We start from the raw sequence: 20954 nt of genomic DNA on the forward strand, positions 1-20954 counted from the left end.
TTCAGTCTGGTTGAACATGAGCCTCTGAGGAGTCTTGAATAACACACTCTTTATTTGGAATATTTGGAGGACAAAAACTTTCATATTTCTTCTAATCATCTAGTTGATTTCATCTCTGAAACTGGGACAAAATCATTTCAGGAGAGAAGATTTGAATCTCTGGACTAGCTAATTATCTGCTGCAAAGACCGCAGAAAGTAAGTTGTAGTAGTTTTCCGGCACACGGTGCATGGTCAGTGTGGCCCATCACATGCCCAGTGGACAGTTGCAGTTTGTGACGGTGCAATTGCTTCATGTGCATCAGTTGCAGATGTTATGGATTTTCCTCTTGATATAGTATGCATTGAAATTCACTGACAAATGCCTCTAAGTCTCAGCAGCTCTTTTTACCATCATTTTGTCTTTTGCTTTAGTTTGACCATTGTTTTGATGCACTGTTTACTTACTCGTTGTTTGAAATCGTCTCCTTATTCTGTGTTTTCAAAGACTGTATTTTTATTTGCCTTGATAACCCTTTAGTTTGCCACAGAAGCTGCCTGCCTTTCAAAGAGGTGAATAAGAACAGAGATGAGTACAAAAGTATTGTGGTTACTCCTAATAAGTATATATTCTCTGTTTTTCTCCAGGCGATTTCTAAAATGCATCATCTACTTAATAGCATTTTGTAAGTCACAAAGATTACATATCAGAAATCTGATATATATCTATATATATTTCTGAGCTGTTACAGAAGGCCTTATGTCTCCGGGACAAAAGAGGAAAAAGTTGGGATAAAGCAGTTTATGCCAGCTTCCTAATGCTCTTATTCAGCTGGTTGCATTTAGTATAAATCACTCTGGATAAGATGCAAACTGCAGTGTAATGCTCTGGCTGCCTGCTTAGTGGGAGCCTTGCCTGCTCTGTGGATTTACAGATATTGACTTGGAGGTAGTCAGTGCTGCGAAGAGGCTTCTCTGCCAACTTGATGTAGTTTTAAATACATGTACAGGGACAGTGCGAGTGCATGTTTGAGAGAAATAGACAGCTGGATTACAGAGTAAGCGGGAAGCTGAAAGCTTTAACTCTCTGCTTTGCTATGCAGAAACCTCCTTCTCTTGGCTCTCTCTTCCTTCAGCCCCAGTTTCATCCTGCCTTTTGTTTCTCTCTCCATCATTTACACAATACCTTCGGTAGAGCTTATCGTACAGGCGCTGCATTAACCTCTGCAGGTCAGCTAATGGTGTGTGTCTTTGTAACTGCGCAGTTCGCCCTTAAGCTTCTTGGGGCAGAGTTTTGCTTTCAGATTAGATTAGTTTGTTAAGCCTGTTTCATCCGCCTTGACTGAAAGGTGTTGTCTTAATTCGACTAAGTAGAAAAGGAGATAAGGAGATGGATCAAGCCTCCCCAGCCAGAACACATTTAACTAATTTACGAGGAACACCACCACCACCACATATGTTAGCACAGTTACGTAACATCTCTGAGTGTGTGTGTGTGTGTGGTTTAAGCAGTGCTGATAGTTAAGGCTCTGTAAATTTTTGAACGTCCCCCTTGCCTGTGTGCATCCCTTGCACTGATGTGGACATGAATAAATAAATCAGAGCTGTGTGCTTGTGTTCTGCAGGGTGCGTAAGGACAACCTGACCAGCTGTAACAGCGGCATGAATATGGAGGATGTGGACTGCGGTGCCGGTGGGTCGTCATCGTTGAGCCACAACCGCCCATCCTCTGTCACATCCAACAGCCTGAGCCAGCACAGAGCCAGGACGGCACACAGCCACAGACACCGCAACGCTGGTACAAATTCTTCTACTACAATCTCGATGTAAACCTAATAATGCTTGGGTTTTGTTTGTTTTTAATCACACGAACCAAAGTCAAGCTATGTAACTTTTCAAATCTAAGCCCCACCCTAAATTATAGTCTGTCACATTGCCTACCCTCTGACCCTGCTTTATAAAATAATATGTAGTTTTATATTATATTTGAAACAAGCAAAGGGAATATAAACCTATCAGAAAAGTGTTTACTAGCATCAAAGATGAATTACGCAATAGGGTCATTTTCCTATAGTTCTATACAATCAGACTAAATTTTCACTGGGAGAGGTTTTCCCACTGCAGGAAAGACTACTCTGTGCAATCACATGAAAAACTAAGTACACTTGCACTGCTTCCAGTAGCGTTAAGGTCGTACTGAGTAGATCCAGGTGCTGTTAATCAAATGCATTTGATTAATTGATCATCAACAAGTGTGGCTGCCTCTATGAAAGCAGATGTTTTGGCAGTTTGATGGTCTGGAGCCTTCAGGTGTGTGTTAACACAACGCCACGATCTTCGAGGAGTGAATGACGAGTGAACATCTCAGACTCTACAGGCTCCACTTACCATGTTAAATGTTAAGGTTAATGACAGTATGATTAGAAAAAGACTGGCAGCACAGCTTAAGTTTGCAAAGTTGCATCTGAACAAACCACAAGACTTCCAGAACAATGTCCTGTAGAGAGACAAGGACAAAGTGGAGATGTTTGGTCATAATCGAAACCACCATGTTTTGCAAAAACTAAACACAGCATATTAGAACGTACACCTCATAACAACTGTTAACCACGGTGGCGAAGAGGTAATGATTTTGGTGTGTTTTGTAGCCACAGCGCCTGGGAACCTTGCGGTTTTTGAGTCCATTATGAATTCTTTTGTGTGTCAAAGTACTCTGGAATCAAATATGAGGCTTTTTATCCAATAGCTATGACTTGAAAGAAATTAGGTTTTTCCACAAAACAACGATCCTAAGCACAGCAGCAAAACTCCAACAGAATGCCCGAAAAAGAAAAGAATTAAGGAAAATGGGACAAAGTCCAGACTACAACCCAACTGAAATGCTGTGGTGGGACAAAAATGAATCTCTGGAAACCTCAATAACCCGAGGCAATGTTGTAAAGAAGAGTGGGACAAAACTGTTCCACAATTATGTGAGAAACCGATAAAGTCACTCATGCAGCAGAAGGTGTTTCTACAAGCATGGGATTAACTCAGTTTTTCGCATGTAACTAATGACCAGGCTGCTTACTTATGAGGTAAAAATAAGGTCAACTTTTGAACTCTAAAGCACAATTTACACACAGTATAAAAAAAAAACTTCAGTAAGGGTTTGAGCTGTCACTTGAGAAAGTGTCATAGTGCCATATACAAAGGAAATCAGTTTCAACTTGAGAAAAATAATTTTCGATACTCACAAAGCAGGAGATGGATATACAAAGTTGTCACTTTTTTCCAAGTGTAAAGAAGAGGATTGAAAAGTATCATCAAGAAACACAAAGAGAGCCACACAGTACAGAACAAGCCTGGCAGAGATAGGAGGCAAAAGATTTTAAATTCTCTGGAAATAAAACTACTGAGAGATGTGTGTAAAGACGCCAGAACAACTGCCAAGACATTAGTAAATGACTTAGACCGGCTGGGAATTGTAGTCTCGATGGAGACCTGCACAGGTATGTACTCGGTGCAAGAAAATCTTGATTTCTTCAGAAGAGAAGCCTTCAAGTCATACTGAAGTACACTAAGAACAACCTGGACAAAGATCAAGCATTTTAGAAGTGCGCCCTTTGGTCAGATGAGACAAAACTAGAGGTCTTTGGCCACAGAGATGCTGCTCATGTTTGGAAAACATGTTTGGAAGGAAGAGGCGTACAATCCAACAAATAACATCCCCACAGTGAAACATGGTGGGAGTATTGTGCTGTAGAGATGCTTCAGTGCATCTGGAGCTGGGACTCTCACCAACCTGGAAGGAATCGTGAAAAAAGACAATTTTCTTTGGAACAAAATCTCAACCAGTGAGCAGCAAAACTGCTCTGTGTCATCGCTTGGTCTTCCAACAACCCAAAACATGTGTTTGAGTTGAAATTTTCACTGGCTATAGTTTTAGATGGTTTTAGTTCAACTCTGAAAGTTATTTACCCAATTTACTTATGTTAACATTATAACAACTTTGATCACCACATCACTGCAATGCTTTTGCTAAACTCTTTTAAAATGAAAAATGAAAGTCTTCATTTAACATCTTGTTGTTTTTTTTATGGTGGTGTCCAAATACGTAGATGTACCAGTGTTTTTATTTTTTAAGAGACCACAGAGAGCCACATAGCTAAACTAAAATCCTGAAGTCAAATATAACGTGCTTTTTAAATTGTACATTAGGTTATTAAATCTTGCGTTTCATTACAAATGTTCACGTTTTTAATTCTACAGCCAGGAGAGAGTACCGCAGTCGATCAGTGCAGCCCCAGAGTCAGCGCCCCCCTGTCAGCAGCCAGTCTGGCCCAATCCTGGACTCGGGCTCCAATAACGGGATTGTCCAGCGTCTGTCTAACAGTCAGCTGTCCTTTAACACCTCCATAGCTTCTATATTCTCCCAGGTATACGCACACATTGTAAAAAGCTTACTTTTCTCGGTTGCAGCTGCTTTTGTGCTCCCTTACTAAGAGTGTAAAGAGGATTTTTGTCTGTCTCCAGGTCCCTCGTCTCTCAGGAGCAGGTGGCATCAGCGCGCAGCTTCAGGCAGCGCAGCATCAGCAGCGCTCCAGTCAGGTAGGAACTGTACACTCCTAATGCAGCATGCCTAAACACATGGCCGACAGATGGAAGATCTGAAAACTGAGATTCTTGATGTTCCTATAAATCACCTTAGTGTTTACTGTATGACATTATAACAGAACTGCAATATCTCCGTTCCTTGTGGTGCCAGGTCTCCTCATCTTCATCCACACTCAGCTTGCTGTTTGGGAAGCGTAGCTTCTCCAGCGGCCTGGTTATCTCCGGGTTGTCCGCTGCTGAAGGGGGCAACACCACCGATACACAGTCATCCTCCAGTGTCAACATTGCCATCGGGCCCTCACATAGGTCCAGCAGCAGAGCCACACAGGTGGGTGGGGAAAAGAGCACTGTCTGAATTCTGCACCCACTTAAGACTGTTTCCACAACACAGCTTAGACTAGGTAGGCAGCAGTTAGATGTACACATATACAGAAAAACAAGTGCACACTTTTTCCTAGTTTGACTTGCTTGTCTTGCTTTTGTAGAGGTTTTAAATACTAAGGGAAAAGTTCAACATCTTGAGGAGCTTGTTTGCAGTTTTTGCCAATAGATAAGAGACTGATATTTCTCTCACATCCAGTGTCTGTCTAAAAGCACAGCTCATTTTTATTGTTTGAGAAGATTCAATTGGATTTACAATTTTAATATTAGACAAAGAAAAATCAGAGTAAATACGACATGCAGTTTTTGAATGATGATTTCATATAGTAAAGGGAAAGAAAACCCTACCTGGCCCTGTGTGAAAAAGTAATTGATTTTTTGAGCCATTCAGAGGTGAACTTGCTGCTGCATAATCCAAATATATTTGAGATTCAAGGACAACCTGAGCAAAATTCATGGTTGTATCAATCACAGTAAATAGTCCCAGTCCTGAAGCAGCCCCATACCCTCACAGAACTGTCACCATGTTTGACTGTTGGTATCATGTTAATTTTATAAAATGTTGTTGGTTTTATTCCAGACGTAATGGGACTCAAACCTTCCAAAAAACTACATTTTTTGTCGCGTCTGTCCACAGAATAGTTTCTCTTTTTAAGGATGTTTTAGGGCAAATGTGAGATGAGCCTTTTTGGTCAGCTGTGGTTTTGTCCTTGGACGTTTTCCAAGGCCAGTCTCTTGCTTTTTTGTTGAATCACAAACACTGACCTTAACTGTAGTAAGTGAGGCCTGGAGTTCTTTAGATGTTGGTCTGAGTTTTTTTGTGAACTTCTAGAATAGAATATAGAATAATTATGGTAGGCCGGCCACTCCTGGGAATGTTCACCATTGTTCCATGTTTTCACCATTTGTGGAAAATGGTTCTGTGGTTTGCTGAAGTCCCAAAGCCTTAGAAATGCTATTCTAAGCTTTTCAGATTTATAGATGTCAATGACTTTGTTTCTCATCTATAGTTGAGTTTCTTTAGATCGTGGCATGATTTGTTACTTTTTGAGACTTTTTAATCTACATCACTTTGTCAGACACGTTCTATTTAAGTGATTTGTTAAAAATTCAGCAGGTCTGGCAGTAATCAGGCCTGGGTGTTGCTAGTGAAATGGAACTCAGCTTCCACTCAAGGGGGTAATTTTTAAAAATGGTTGATTGATAATGAAATCATTATTTAAAAATTGCATTTTGTATGACTTTGTCTAATAGTAAAATTAGTTTGATGGTCTGAAACAACAGTGTGAAAATATGCACAAAACTAATGCATCAGGAAGGGGGGCGGCGTATATTTATTCACAGTCCCGTATTCTGCTTTTCCTTATTTTCTGCCATGTATTCACTGTTATTCAGGTGGATGCTCATATTAAAGATAACCAGGGTTTCAAATAAGGATGTCAGTGGATTTACAAGGAGTCTCTGTGAGCCAAATGTTCAGGCTTCAGGCTGCTCTAAACCTACCGATCAATCTGTGGAAGCCTGTTTCAGCAGCTGGAAAAACAATTGCTTTAAGATTCAGAAGTCAACATTTCAGGTTATTATCTCCAAATTTAGACTTGCCAACTGAAACTTCAGAGAAAAGAATTTTAAATTTAAGTTATTAAGTCTAAATTTTAACATAACCCCAAATTTTGTGCATGGCAAAAAATGTTTGTGTGGGGTTTTTTTTTTTCCAGTGGAGAGAGTCCCATATTTTTACTGTTTGAAGTTTTGAAAAAAGTTGAAGAAGTGAGACTCATTTCGGTTGTTTTGTACTCCTGGAGCCCAAATTGTGAAGTCAAGAATTAAAATAGAGGAAAAAAACAAAGTGAAAATCAGATTTTTACTCTCATGCATCATTTGACACTTTTGAGTGGTACGATCAGAGTTGCCGTCTGATATTCTTGTTGTGTTCGAACATGCTAGTTGCTTTATACAAACAGCGAATGCTCTCCTGTGCCTGAAACCGGCCTCCTCTCTCTTCCTTTCTTCCTCAGTGGACATCAGAGCCATATGAGAGTATAGACGCGAGCAATTCCAACGCTGCAGTCACGGTGAAAGACGACACACAGTTAAGCGAGCAGGGCTGCAGCCAGGGATTAGACAAGACCCAGGAGGATTCAACATCTGCCTCAACAGTTCCAGACCCAACTGATCAAAAGACTGTCTGAGAGAGAAAACACATCTGTGACAGTGCCCATACTCATGCCCACATACAGACAGGACTGTATGAAGAGTTATACACACATAAATAAAGAAGATTGTATGAGAGAGCACCCATGCACACAAACCTGCCTCCTCTGTCCTCAGCATGTGGTCTCACCCTGTTGTCTGAATGTAAAGTCTGAAAACACAGTCTTTGATGCAGAGGATAAAAATAAAGACATTTTTAAACGACGTGGCCTCTTTCTGTGGTTAACAGGTCTCATTTAAATCTGGGTGTCAGAAGGAAATATTTATTTTTGGAAGTATAGTTTATCAAAATGCCACAGGTTAATTATATAGTCTTACTCAGAGATGCCAAAACTCCCCCGTGTATTAGGTTGTTTAAACATTTTACTTTAAATGATCATGAATTGTTTCAAAAAAGCAACTACATTATGTCTGAGTCCAACATGTGATTACTAGCCTTTTGGCCTTTAGTCAGATGATCTCCCCGAAAACTCTGTTAAACACTATTTGACTTCATGCGTAATCCATTTAAAAAATAATGTATGCCTCGTTTTGAGCGGGGTATGGATTTGAAACCTGAAAAGGACTTTCCAGTTCTCAGCTGAATGGTTGGTTTGTAAGTTAAGAGTAGCCTGCAAAGAAACATAACACAACATAGGATTAAACAGCCCCTAAATCTGAATAAAAGACTTATTTGGCCATTTTTATTTATTAAGGTTTTAAAATGTACAGCACCATGTAAAAGTGCTGACCAGCAGGTTCTCCAAGCTTTCTGGAGGTCTTTCTTTGGTCATTGGCTGCTTTTTCACTGTTTTTCAGTTCTGTTCTTTTACCTGATCATTTTCAGATGAATGTTTTTTTTTGTTTTTTTGGGGTTTTTTTTGCTGCACCACCTAATACTGACCTATGAGTCATTCAAGCACAAAAAAGTAATCTACTTCAAGAGCTGAATCAGTGACATCTTAGCAAAGAACTAATTTTAATTTCTGTGTAGCCACTTTGTTACCAGCAACCACTGCAAAAGCATGTAATTTGTTCCCATTTCTTTTGTTGAATACATTTTTTTTTAATTATGGTCAATTTTATGGACATAATTTGGTACTTTTGAACCAACAAGGTGATTGACTAAGAGCTATTAGCTGAAAAGCCTCTGCAGGGTGTGCAGCGTGTCCTTGAAAGAAATTGAGGAAGCTGTCCAAGTGGGGGATAAAAGAAGAAGTATCAGACCTAAAAAGAAAAAAAAAATGCAAGAAAATGACCAGTATCTGAAAGCAGTGTCCTTAAGCAAAATACAAGAAATCTAGCAAAGACTAGGCAGAGGATCTGAGAGGTGAATCTGGCCTTTTAGCTGATTCATCTGGCTTAAAATCATACCTGGACAGAAAAAACACAGTGGAACAATATCAGTCATAGATTGGTCTCCTCAGAACCCAGACCTCAACATTATTGAAGCAATTTGCAATAATTTTTACAGAGGATGTAACAAAAGGTAGCCAACATCCAAAGAAAAGCTTTGAATGTTCTTCAAGAGGCCTTAAGAACTATTCCTGAAGACCACTTGAAGAAATTACGAGACAGATGACCTGAGAGAGTTCACGCTATGTTAAACAATAAAAGTAGTCAAACCCATTATAGACTTTCAAACTCATTAGGATTGCACAAACTGTGTTTTTGCCTTATATCGTGCATTTCCATATACGTTGCATGTTTCAACAAACCGCTTCACCCATTTCCCCAGAAAAATATAAAGAAATAAGTGGTGGCCTAAAACTTTTGCACAATTTCCTATGTGGACAGATTGCAGTCTGGATTTTAAAATGGTTCCTTTTTTCCTGATTGATCCTGGAAAACTATTTGTATTGTTGTACCAGACAAGTGAAAACTGGCCAGCTTCAGGTATAAAGATGAAGGAACAGGCTTAAAAATCTACAAAAGGGAGTTCATCCATGAATCCCTACACACAATTGGCTGTACACCTGCTTGATAGTTACTTAAGATATTTAACTCTGGATTAAAATGATAAATTGATGAAATAAGAGACTGAATTTAGTCCTTGCCACCCCGTAAATGCCCCACCTCTCTCCCTCCTACAGCTGAGTCGGGAAACCACACCCTGCTGCCATAATTAATAAAAGGGAAATTACAATAAAAATGAATAGACTTGCCGCTCACTTCATCATGTACCCTGATCCTACCATCCAAATGTCACAGCAGAAATCAAGGCACAGACCAGGGAACGTTTATCCAATCTTCTATTGTCCAGTTTTGATAACTCAATCGTAGCCTCAGATCACTCGTCAGCGGTGCCCACTGCGGACTTCTGCTGCAGCCCATCTGCTTGAAGGTTCAACGAGATGCTTTTCTGCATACCTTGGTTGGAAGGAGAGTCTATTTGAGTTACAGCCGCCTTCCTATCATCACCCTGACCTCTGGCATCAAGGACTTTTGGTCCACACAAATGCTGCTCACTGGATATTTCTTTTGTTTCAGACCTTGTCTCTCACACAATCAATTTGGAGTCCCTTAAATCAGAGTCTTCATTTCCCACACCTTCAAAGAAAAACACAGTCACATTTGGCAAAAATCTATTAAGTATTTATTGTAAGTTGTTACATTTAGATTTCTTTCTCTAGCAGCACGATTTAAATTACAGATATTCAAGGGCAGTTACCATAAGTTGGAGTTTTCTTTTAATGCAAGATGTCATTGTGTAAACAAAGACAGAGACAGAACCGTAGATCAAAGTGTACCAAGACTGAGCACCGTGTAAACATGATGCTTAAAGGCTGATGAACAACATTTTTTTGTGTCTTTTCAGATTAAAAAGAAAAACAATGACAGAAAAACTTCTGACTGGAATAAATTAACAGCAACAGTAAAGATAAAATTAAAATAATAGCAAGCTTCTTTTGTGAGTGAGTTGTACAATTTTACTGGGAGCTGACCTGGTTGCTTGCAGTCCACATCAGTCACATCTCAAAAGGTTCAGTGCCCGTTATATTATGGTTTTGTTGGTTACATGTTGGGTAGCTGGATTACATGTGAATGATTCAGAAGTGACACAAACCCACAACAGCAACATGAAAAGAAAGCTCATGAAATGCGTTTCATCAGGATCTTTTTATATTCCAACAATTCTTTTCACCCCGTTCCACTAAAGTGGAAGGTAGATTATTATTTTGGCACATTTCATCCACCACAGAGACATACTCATTCTGTACTTAGTTGGACATTTGCAGTTCGAGTTTCCCTCTTTTTATTTATTTAATTGAATTCCACAAAGCTCTATATTTTTTTAGGCTGTTTATTCGTAAAGAAACCTGTGTGACGTTCAGCAAATAGGCTTATTTTCTTTTCTTGATGAGAGTAAAACAGGGACTGCAAGAATGAAACTGGAGCCTGCTGCTATTACAAAAAAAAGAAAAAAATGGTTATATGTGAGGTTTATTTCTAGCTTATGGTTCAGTCACTCTAGAGGAAAAATTAACATGGCAAAAATAAAACTAAACCAATGGTCCCCTGGTGAATACACTGAATATTTTGCAATTGGTTGGAGACTGATTGCAAGTGGTTGCAGCACCCACTTTCAAGTATGAGGCAATTTCACAGGTTGCCTATTGGGGAGCGGCCTCTCATCCACCAGGCAACCCATTTCACCTGCAGAAAACATGGCATAAAGCAAGACGCGAGGGCATTGAAAATAAAGAAATACCAGCAGTCAACTCAGGCTGACTAGAGTCACTCTGGTTTGCAAATAAATTGGCATCTAATTTATAAATACACGCAGACGGTACCAAAACGGCACACGGTTGCAATAATCTTGGTCATGCCTCAGTCTCCAACCCCGTTTTTCCCTAGTGTGACTGCAGCATTAATAACCTCAGGTCAGGCTTGCAGTTTCTTCCCATCTTCCCAAATAAATCTCACCAAAAAAAGTACACAAGTATATATCATCCGTTTTCCTTTTGACACTCCTCCCTGCAATTTTCTTTAAACCTAGTTTGTTTGTTTTTAAACTGGATGCAAATATTTTGTCTGTCTTGTTCCATCATGCAAAAAAAATGCCAGTACAAGCATGACTGAATATCTCTCACAAAGTCTAAACTCCCTAATACTTTTTAATTTTCTCTCTTTCTTGGACTACAGATTTAAATCACTGTGTGCCACAAGACTTGAGTCCCTCCAGTGCTATTTTACAACATGAGGTTGGGTTTAAACTAGAAGATATAAAAGTCTTTACATGCTACAGTTAAGAACTGACAATCAGTTTCCTCTGATAAATTTCAAAGTCATACATACAAGCAGTCATCTTGAAGACTGGAGACAGTGAGATGCTTTCTATTGTCTTAAGACTTCACCCTTAAACTGGCTACTATTCTCATCTCTGCATTTCAATTCTGAAAAGGGAGGTCACATCTGTTTAGTGCGGCAGGATGAGGCTCCAAATTTAATATACATCTCACCCCAGACCACCTTCTGGACCATTAGTGACCACAAAGATTAAATTTCACCTGTCAAAATAAAGCAATCAGGATCTCGCTCAAGAGACGTGTCAAGCAACCAGTGAAAAACAGCGAAAAGTTGAGCCTGACTCTGGATTAAAAAGCACTGTCCTGGTAAATCTCTCTTCAAATCATGCATGTGGAAATAACTGACCATATCTGTTACTACAAAGATGTTCATTTAATCATTCGGGTAATTCATGAGACACTCAAAACAAGAATTAAGTACCCATAACCATCAATATTATAGTCAAACATACTAGAAGAAAAATATGAACCTCTCAAAAGAGTTTCTCATATTTTTAATTGTCTGCATACTGCAGTACTTGAATACATACTCATACAGTATCGTTTATAGCAAATAACTGAATTATTTCATTTATTTAGCACAAAGCATGCTGAATAGAAAAAAATGTCACTTTTCTAATCGCCTAAAGTGACGGTAAAATTCTTTTTTTCATTTTCACCTGCAGATAATTTCTCGATGACCGTGATCTATCTACAAAGGCATGACATAAAGCAAGAGGCTTAGGCATCTAAATCAATAAAGAGAGAAGTGATTGCCTAAAACTGTTGAGAACCAACTTCGAGCAGTACCCGCACGGACAAAATCTCTTTCCGAGAGTAGCACAAACACCTCCAGAAGAGGTACAAAACAGACAATATGAGGGAGGAATTAAACATCAGTGCAATTTTTTGCTGTAAAATTGGCCCGTCTCTCCACTAACGGCTAATAACAGAGTTTTATATGTGATGTCACAAAGAGAGAAAGCGTAAGCCTGACAGGGGGAGAGTGAGACAGACAAGAAAACAAGATCTTGAGGTCTGTTGTGAAGCATAAAGAGGCACCAAATCCAACTGAGGGAACACACAAAACCGACATCAATTAATAAACCTTTCTTTAGCCATGATGCACTGTGGAAAGAAGGAAAAAACACACACACACACACACACACACACGCACACACACACACACACACACACACTACTGTCACTTCCATTTCAGTTAAGGAGCTAAATTTTCCTGACAAAAAAAAAAAAAAAAAGTTAAAAAATAATTTAGATCTGAATCAAACCTCAAGTGAACATTAAAAGTGGCTCATTAGAGCTGAATAAATGGTCCCGTAAGTAACTTATAACTGACTAGTCTATCGTTTTGCCTTAGTGGAGTGTTTAACAAACACAAAGCCCACTTCTGCTCCACATCGATGCTACTGTATAAACACAGTGATAGTCTGACTGGATGTGGCTACAAAAAGAACAGTAAGTTGAAGAATAGAAAAATAAGTTGCTGTTGCCACAGTGTTGCCACTCATTTCATCATATAATTCACAACATTCGTGGAGAGTCTACTGACAAACAACAAAGATAATCACAATAAAATATGGAATACTTCATGGTGAGCGGGGTTTATTTGAATGGTTAGAGTGAATTACTGCGACTTGCGTGTGGACAGTGCACACTTCAAAGGCAGATACTGTCATTGACTCGGCTAGCTTGTTTCCATGTTTGCGCCAGCTCCAAAGCCCTTATAAAGTGAGACTATGTAACTTTTGAATGAGTCAATAACACGGTCTCACTCTTAGAGATAAAACAATTATATTCATAAGCAGTAAAACAAACTCTTTCCACTCAGTATACTCAAAGTTTGGATGTAACTAAGACTCCTGTCACACAGGCGTAGAGACCAGTTGGAGACCACTTGGCAACCATCAGTCACAGTGGAAAAAGGAGCAGTTTCAAACCAGGTGTGAGAGGATTCTGGATGTTGCTTGCCATCTCTGAAACTGATAGCAAAGTAGTATACGATGAGTAGATTGCTACAGTTGCCCTAAGTTTGCGTGACACTGACTTGTCTGCGTTTGCCGACTACTCGCCAAGAGGTTTTAAAACTGTAAAGAGTGCAACGCCTTCAAAGTAAAAGCTGCACCTTTTGAAACGTGTTGCTTCAGCCATAGATCGTATACAACACAGATGTAGCTCCTGTATGTCTTGAAAGACATACAGGCCAGCAACTGCTCACCAATTGATCAGAGTTTTTTTTTCTACAGCGATCAGTTTGCCAAGCGTTCACCGAGCGGTCTTTAGGCCTCTGTGACAAAGTGGCTAATGTTAGCTATTGCTAACGAACTTGCTGTGCGACTGACATTACTGAGTGTGTTTGCTAACTCTATGACTTGTGCTACTTCTAAACAACATTTTGTTTTAACCCTGAAGTTGTAGTAGGCAGAAATATGGATTTTTTTTTTTAAAAAAAAAAAAGAAAAAAGAAAAAGAAAGGGGGGGGGGGGGGTTGACAAAACAATTACAGAATAAAAAAAGAAAAAAGAAAAATCATCCCTCCTCCTGCCACTCTCCCCTCTCTCTTTCAAGCCCCACTAACAGGTCGAGCATAGGAATATGGTTGTATGTCACTCCCCTTCTGGTTTCACATTCCCCAACGTTAAGTCTCTGGCTTAGCCCATTGTACCACCTTATCCGCTGTTCTTCATCCTCGTCTTGTACTACTCACCCAATCTGGTCAGAAGTGGGAGAAGTTTGCCTTTAAGTCTTTTTGTAGTAGCACTTTGATATTGTTTCCGGTTACTGTTTAGTTGAGTAGTCGAGTAGATTTTAATTCATTAGATTTTAGTTAAAGCACTAAAGGAAAGCTCTCCCGTGTGTGATTTGGTCTGTAAGGACCTGTAGTTGATCAAAATTCTTTATCACAGGCATCACAAGCCCAGAGGAGATGCAGGAGTGAAGTTCTTTTTCAGATCATAAAAACTACGGATATATTTTTCTTTAAACACTTACTGCTGTTTAAACACCTGCCTACCCCTACTTTGGCAACAAAAGGTTTTTCCTACCAAAAGTTACATAGTCTTAGGCTTTAAAAATGATAAGGACAAATCCTTGGTGGTCCCCTGTTTACCCCACTGTCTAATAACATGCTACTGTCAGGGTAACATGTTTGTCACAGAAAGTCATGATTTGGTTGATCTTTAAATAAATAAAATTTATTCCTTCAGTCAGGTAATACTGCACAGGGTCAGCTACAAGTCTTGTAGCCTGAGTAATGACAGTTTTATGACAGTCAAGTTGAATTCCAGTCATCTAGGTTACCAAGACTCCAGCACACAGCCACATAATGTCAGACAACACATTTATTTGTTTTCATCAAGGTTTCTTGTTTTTTTTTTTTATCATCACGAAGGCATATACTATTTACTCTGTATATTATTTGTTTTGTATGTATGTATATGTATAAACAAAAATAAGCGTACATTTTTGCTGAATAAGAAGAATATCAGCAAAGGGCAATGTAAACCATGGTCCATCTAAAACAGGTGAAAGGTGCATTAGCCCACCCTTTCCCAACTCACCCACAGTAACAGATTTGCATAGGCAAAAATGGGATTAGCCCTTAGACAGTGGATTCCTGAATTCTTTATAGAGATGCAAAATCTAGTTCAGCTCAACACAAGTTCAAAACAAACACACATACAAACAAACAAACAGAAATATGTTGACTAGGCCAAACTCTCTTTAACCCCTCTGGTCATATACATAGTCATTTTCTGTGCACATTTTTGTTTACAGTGTTAGGCTTCAAGTAGATCTAAAAACAACTTTTACATTGACAACTAGATGTGAAATAAATTAACCAACATGAGAGGTAGTGAAAAGCCTACAGAGACGTTTGTTTTCTTTTTTATACAAAGAAAAAAAAAAAACACATGTCAGTAAGGCCAAAGCTTCGCAAACCTCCTCCATCCCGTTAGGACACTTCAGCTCTAGCTCGCAACCTTTATTTAATATTTTTCTTTATATATTTTTTACTCAATAAAACCATAGCCACATTTTAAAGACCCTCTCACTTGGAATCCATGGAAATTTAAAGACAAAAATCTAAACTTAGCGATGACAACTATATCACTTCACATCATCGTCATTGCTTGCAAAATCCACATTTAAAACGCAGGTATTAAAAATAAACAACTGTGTACTTCTCCCCGCTGTGTAAAAGTCACAATAAATTACGAGGAATGGACGCGAGCAGAAAACCTGGGTTTCTACCGTGTCTGTCCTCCTTGTAAAACGCTCCCAGTTTTAAACTCCAGCTTGCCCGTTAGCCCTGGGCAGAGACTCGCGCCAGCTTCAAACCTGCTGGCTGTTAGCTTCCCACAGTTACGAGTATTTAATAAGGTACACACATCTCACAATTTATAAATGTAAACTTGTTTTGATTGCACCATGATTTCAATATCTGGTTGTTGGTGAAACATTCTCATGTTACTTATATAGACTCTGAAAAAAACCTGCAAAAAAACAAGGAAATGTAGTTCTAGTGTGCAGAAGAGGGATGTGTCTGCATGAGAGCTTTATGAGTTAAAAAGTTCCAGAGTTGTCCAAATACAAATGTCTAAAATGCTTTCACTTTGTGAAAAGGTAAAACTGTTCCAAGGAGTGAGAGTGAAAGCTGATCTTGCGGTATCAGAATTGGTAAATTACTCTGTATTCCTCTGTTTCTGGTCAACTGGGCGCATGCATGCAGAACTCTTCATTAAAGCAGCCAAGCAATATCAGTTCAAGCCCTTATGGATATTCACATAGCCTGAATGTGAGTACTATATTGCCAAAGGTTAAACAAGAGTATATTTTTAATAAGGAACACTGAAAAACTGTGGCGTGGTTATTAGTTTCAACCTGTCTTCCTGACCATTATTCACAGCAGACAGCTTTTGTACTACTGTGACATCCTGTCTGTTTCTTTTGTTGAAATAAGTCTGGAGGAAACATCAAAATCCCAGGCTCCTGCAAAGGAGTTTTTTTTATTCATTCGTTTCCTTATTTAGTTTCTCCAACAAAACCTGAAGTTGCAGTTTAGAAACAGTGGCAACAAACAAAAACTTTATATCCTGAAAGGTGTTTATTAATTAACTTTCCGACAAGTGAGCCTCAAATTGACATCCAATTGCATTTCAAAGGCCTGCTAGGCGTCGTGCAACATCCGCTCTTATAATTAATCTAGACCAAGCTTGGCACATGAATGTTAGGTAGTTAAAGGAGCCAGAAACATGGATGCCGACATTAATCAGTGAGGAGTGGCACCGTTTCATTGACACGCTAAGATGTGGCACTACTCACCCAAACAAGCCAGGAGGTCAGCTACCTATCGAGTGCTGAATACACTCAGAGGCTCAGTTAATTACAAAAAAAAAAAAAAAAAAAAAAAAAAAAAGCATATACAGCACTCATGCACTGTCTATTGTACATCCACATGTTCATGTGGATGCACATGTTCATGTTCAAATGTTTACATCATTAAAAGAAAAAATCATTTCATGTATTAAAAATGTTAATGGGAGGTTTGGCACAACCGCTTAAACTCTCCTCTTTTTTTCTCTGGTAAATGTGTCACTGTACCATAAACACACGGCCGTTACCGTAGCATGCTGTCAAAGTCTGATTAGAAAAACAAACCAGAGTGTGCGCGAGGGCTGGCAGTGGAGTGGAAAATTAGCATGGCTAGCACAAGCATGCTAACTGCTTGACTACAGCATGCTGAAACCTAGACGGCTAGTTGAAAAGGCGAGTGTGTAGCATGACTATGCAAGCTTCTTTTACTAGCCCCGTGTGCAAGCGTTGTTATTACCAACCCTCTTCACTAGCTCTGGTATGAAGAAACAAGCGTCTTGAACAGGCAGTAGCTAACTGAAGGACCACCACACGGCAGAAGGACCAAGGCTCCACAGCCTAGCGACCAGTACTGACGTCATCACGGCATCTCTGACATCGTGTTTGGGACCTGGTTCGGCGTAACTGCTTATAACAAGCATCCAATCTCCGGTTTTTAGCCACAACTAAAGCTAAAGCCTTACAGACAAAAGCCAGGGTTTGATAACCTTTTACATTACACCCGCGCCTGCAATTTCTGCTACTGTTCTTAAAGCAGAAGCGGCTTTCTATAATGCTCAAAAATTCACTGTAAAACACTACAAGGTAAGCCCTCTTTTTCTGCTCAAGAATTAAAAAAAATTAGATGATTATTTATTTGGATTCAATGTATTTTTTCGTCTGTTTGTTTTTCTCCAGCTGTGTTTTTTCCCCTAGACTGGGCACCTGTGCTTGTCAGGCCTTGATGGTCTGAACTGGAGGGAGGAGGAGGAGGAGGAGGGAGGGAAACGAGGGTAAAAAAAAAAAAAAAAAAAAAAGGGAGGTAGGGATTGGTGGACCAACTGTGGTTGCTTTCCAGAAAACCTGCAGCAGCACTTGTGCTGCCTTTTCCTGCATGTAAAGGCATTGTGATTTTCTCAGTGGAGAGATTTTTTTGTCTAAAGTTCATGAGTAATAATAATAGATGTAGCTGCCCAACCACAATTCTAGCCCTTCTCCCAGTTAACGAATCCTAAAGAAGGAAAGTGCTTGGATGGACGGATGGATTGGATGGACAGGTGGATAAATGGTAGGTGCTGCACGTGCTGCAGACACCTTCAAATCTCCTCAATAAAAATACTGCAGTAAGCCTAAAGATGTCAGAAGTTTACTTTTTCCCATCACTGGACACAGACAGCCAAACAGAGATACAGTCCTCCCCGCCCCCCTTAAATACCTCTTAATATTCAAAAACAGTTGCAGTCCGCGGCTTATATCATCAAGCGATCATAGTGAGAGAGAGTTGCATGCAGAGCCAGTGTGTCTACTGGTTAAAAGGGCAAGAAATGCCCTAAATCCCACCGACAGATAGATGTCATGTTTGGACAGTGAAGGAATGAAGAGCAAAATTAAATGAAAGACATCTGAGGAATGGGACAGACTTGAAAAAACTAAAAAGTTGTTAAAAATAATGAGTAAACACAGAGAATATCACTAAGTAAGGGTAAAAAGCATGAGGTCTAAAATATTACAGTACAGGAACAGTGGGCTTGTCCTTTTTGTCTCTCTCTCTCGCACTCTGTTCCCACCTCCTAAGGAGTCTTTGTCCACAGTTAACCAACAGCGGGTCACTAGGTTGGCCATCTCAACTGATAGCTGATACGTGGGTTGGCCAGTCAACCATAACGAAAAGCACAAATTGCTAGCAAAACAATCACTGGCCAGCATTAATGGTCTAAAACTGACCAATAACCACCAGCAAAGGCTGACCCACCTCCAGCGGAGAACTGGATATAAATTGCTTAAAAAATATAAATAAAAAAAACTAACAACCAGCTATCTTGGATGTCACTCGGCCATTTCAACCAAAAAAGAGGGAGAGGTTTTTCCAAACCCGACTTCTGGCACCATAGTAGTATTTGAAGTTTAAGTAGTAGTCTTGTTGGCATTTGATGGCGATGATGGAGGCTGGAGGAGACTAGGTGTCGAGGCAGGTGCGCCTCCTGCTGGCCAGGAGGTCTCTGTAAACAGAGGAGTTGAGGAAACGGGGGAAGGAGTCCCGGTGCATCAGGGTGTAGATCTGGAGTTGGGCCTCCTCGTACATCAGGTTGCTCGGCTCCGCCAGGCTCTGGTTTATTCCTTCTCTGACCCGTGAGTCCAGACTCACCTCGGGTAAGGAGAACAAAATTAAGTAGAAGTGATGATCTGTGGTTTGTTGGGACAGGAAATGTGCTAAGGACTTCAACTTCTGCATTGAATCATGCACCACCCCAGAAAGGTAACCATAATGTTGCGACAGACTGCAACCACTACAATCAGTCTGGTTGGTAGAAATAACATAAACAACATACAGAGTTGTGAAATTATAGTATTTACATCAAACAAAAATGAAGTAGAGATACAAACACAACAACCAGCATGCTGCTAGCAGGTTTTTAAATGACAACGATTAAAGTTGTCACTCAAGATTAAGAAAATGCATAGACCCCTGTTAAATAAAGTGACTAGGTTCTCTGACTTTACTGTATAAAGACCAATCAGGCTTCTGAGTGTAGTCATACCACAAAGGGCCTTTCTGAGGCATTACAAACCTACCAATTTGAGTAAATGTAAAGTCAGTAAGCAAATAAGCACAAATAACCTGATTAAGCAGAACATCAAATCCAATGATAGATACGGACGTTACCAGAATGGATTCAGTACATTTTAATACCACAACTCTAAAAAATGTGATGGTACTTGCTTTGTTTTTTGGTACCATCAGTACCGTAGCCATGACATGGATTAGTTACTCATCTGCAATAGTCTCGTTTTTTTTTCTTCTCCCCCCCCCCCCCCACAGCACTGCTGCAGACAGGGTAGTACACAGCCCCGCCCCTCACTAGCAGCTGAACAGATGAACAGCAGCACAACAAATGTGACGAGGCATCTTAAAGACTAACACCCCAGTCTTTATGAAGAATTTTGTGTTGTCATCAGCGTAACTGGTAACATTAGTTGTCTGTTAAGCTATGAAGCAGACAGGAAATGAAGCAGACAAAAGTCTGCAACTAGAAGCTGTGGCACCCTACCTTACCAACTCTGATCAGCAAGGAAATATGGTGCCAAGTCACCAGAAGCCACAGGAAATAAACAGATGAATACATTTGCACGAACCAGTAATGATCCAATTATTATTATTATTATTATCATCATTTTTTTTAATAAAAAATGCTTAATTTTGTGATTTTTTTTCCTAAGTGGCATCAGAAATAGTATCTTTCAGGGTGCTGGTGCCCAGTTTAAAATTTTAGTAATGTGAAACCCCAGCTAATAGATTAATTAAATGACACTGAGGAATGGCTAGAGGAACACCGATGTGCAGAATGTGCCAGCACTAGCCTATTCCACGGAGGCTTCACTCCTAAAGCACAGTAACCAACGGATCCTCTGCCAGAGTTACTGTTCCAGACACCACAGTATACCTGCAGAGCTCCCATATCCATGTGTAAAGACCATTTTTTGTTTTTCTTTTGCAAATGAGGAATCAATCCAACTTAAAACTATAGTTGTAAATCACATTAGCACATGTCTGCATAGTAAATCAGAAATAAGAAACCACTGCCATGAACTGTGTTTACAGTTTTAGTTCAGTGACTTCTCATGGCCACATTTTTAAATTAGTGATGAACCCTACACGAAGTCTAGCTATGGCTGATGGGAAATAAAGTAGTAGCTAAATGGAAAATTTATCTTGGGAATAGTAAAGTGGTCACACTTATTCCTGATAGCGACATGCATTCCTTGGAAATTGCCCTAACACAACTAGTGGAACGAGAAAAAAAGGAAAGCATCGGCAGTTTCATTAGGATTAATTACTGGAGACTACCAAAGCAATCCATACATGGGTTTCATAAATCAGGACTAAAGATGACCCTGAGGAAACAGGTTTGCCATTTAGTGCAAG

General features: G+C 39.7%; 2 protein-coding genes across 2 annotated transcripts in view; one reads left to right on the forward strand and one right to left on the reverse strand.

Moving 5' to 3' along the window:
- The window catches only part of pcnx2 (pecanex 2), a 38495-nt gene extending 31139 nt beyond the window's left edge, over nucleotides 1-7356 (forward strand). The window contains exons 36-40 of the mRNA XM_085427830.1: nucleotides 1604-1776; nucleotides 4230-4396; nucleotides 4494-4568; nucleotides 4726-4902; nucleotides 6974-7356. Coding sequence (XP_085283956.1) covers nucleotides 1604-1776; nucleotides 4230-4396; nucleotides 4494-4568; nucleotides 4726-4902; nucleotides 6974-7147 — 766 coding nt within the window. The 3' untranslated portion in view covers nucleotides 7148-7356. The remainder of the gene's footprint in view (nucleotides 1-1603; nucleotides 1777-4229; nucleotides 4397-4493; nucleotides 4569-4725; nucleotides 4903-6973) is intronic.
- Nucleotides 7357-9724: 2368 nt separating this feature from the next.
- The window catches only part of rgs17 (regulator of G protein signaling 17), a 29677-nt gene continuing 18447 nt past the window's right edge, over nucleotides 9725-20954 (reverse strand). The window contains exon 7 of the mRNA XM_085427661.1: nucleotides 9725-19175. Coding sequence (XP_085283787.1) covers nucleotides 18987-19175 — 189 coding nt within the window. The 3' untranslated portion in view covers nucleotides 9725-18986. The remainder of the gene's footprint in view (nucleotides 19176-20954) is intronic.

The sequence above is a fragment of the Rhamphochromis longiceps genome, linkage group LG13 (assembly GCF_057381845.1).
Source record: "Rhamphochromis longiceps isolate RC_006_pf linkage group LG13, R_longiceps_female_GT1.1, whole genome shotgun sequence".
NCBI classification, from domain to species: Eukaryota; Metazoa; Chordata; class Actinopteri; order Cichliformes; family Cichlidae; genus Rhamphochromis; species Rhamphochromis longiceps.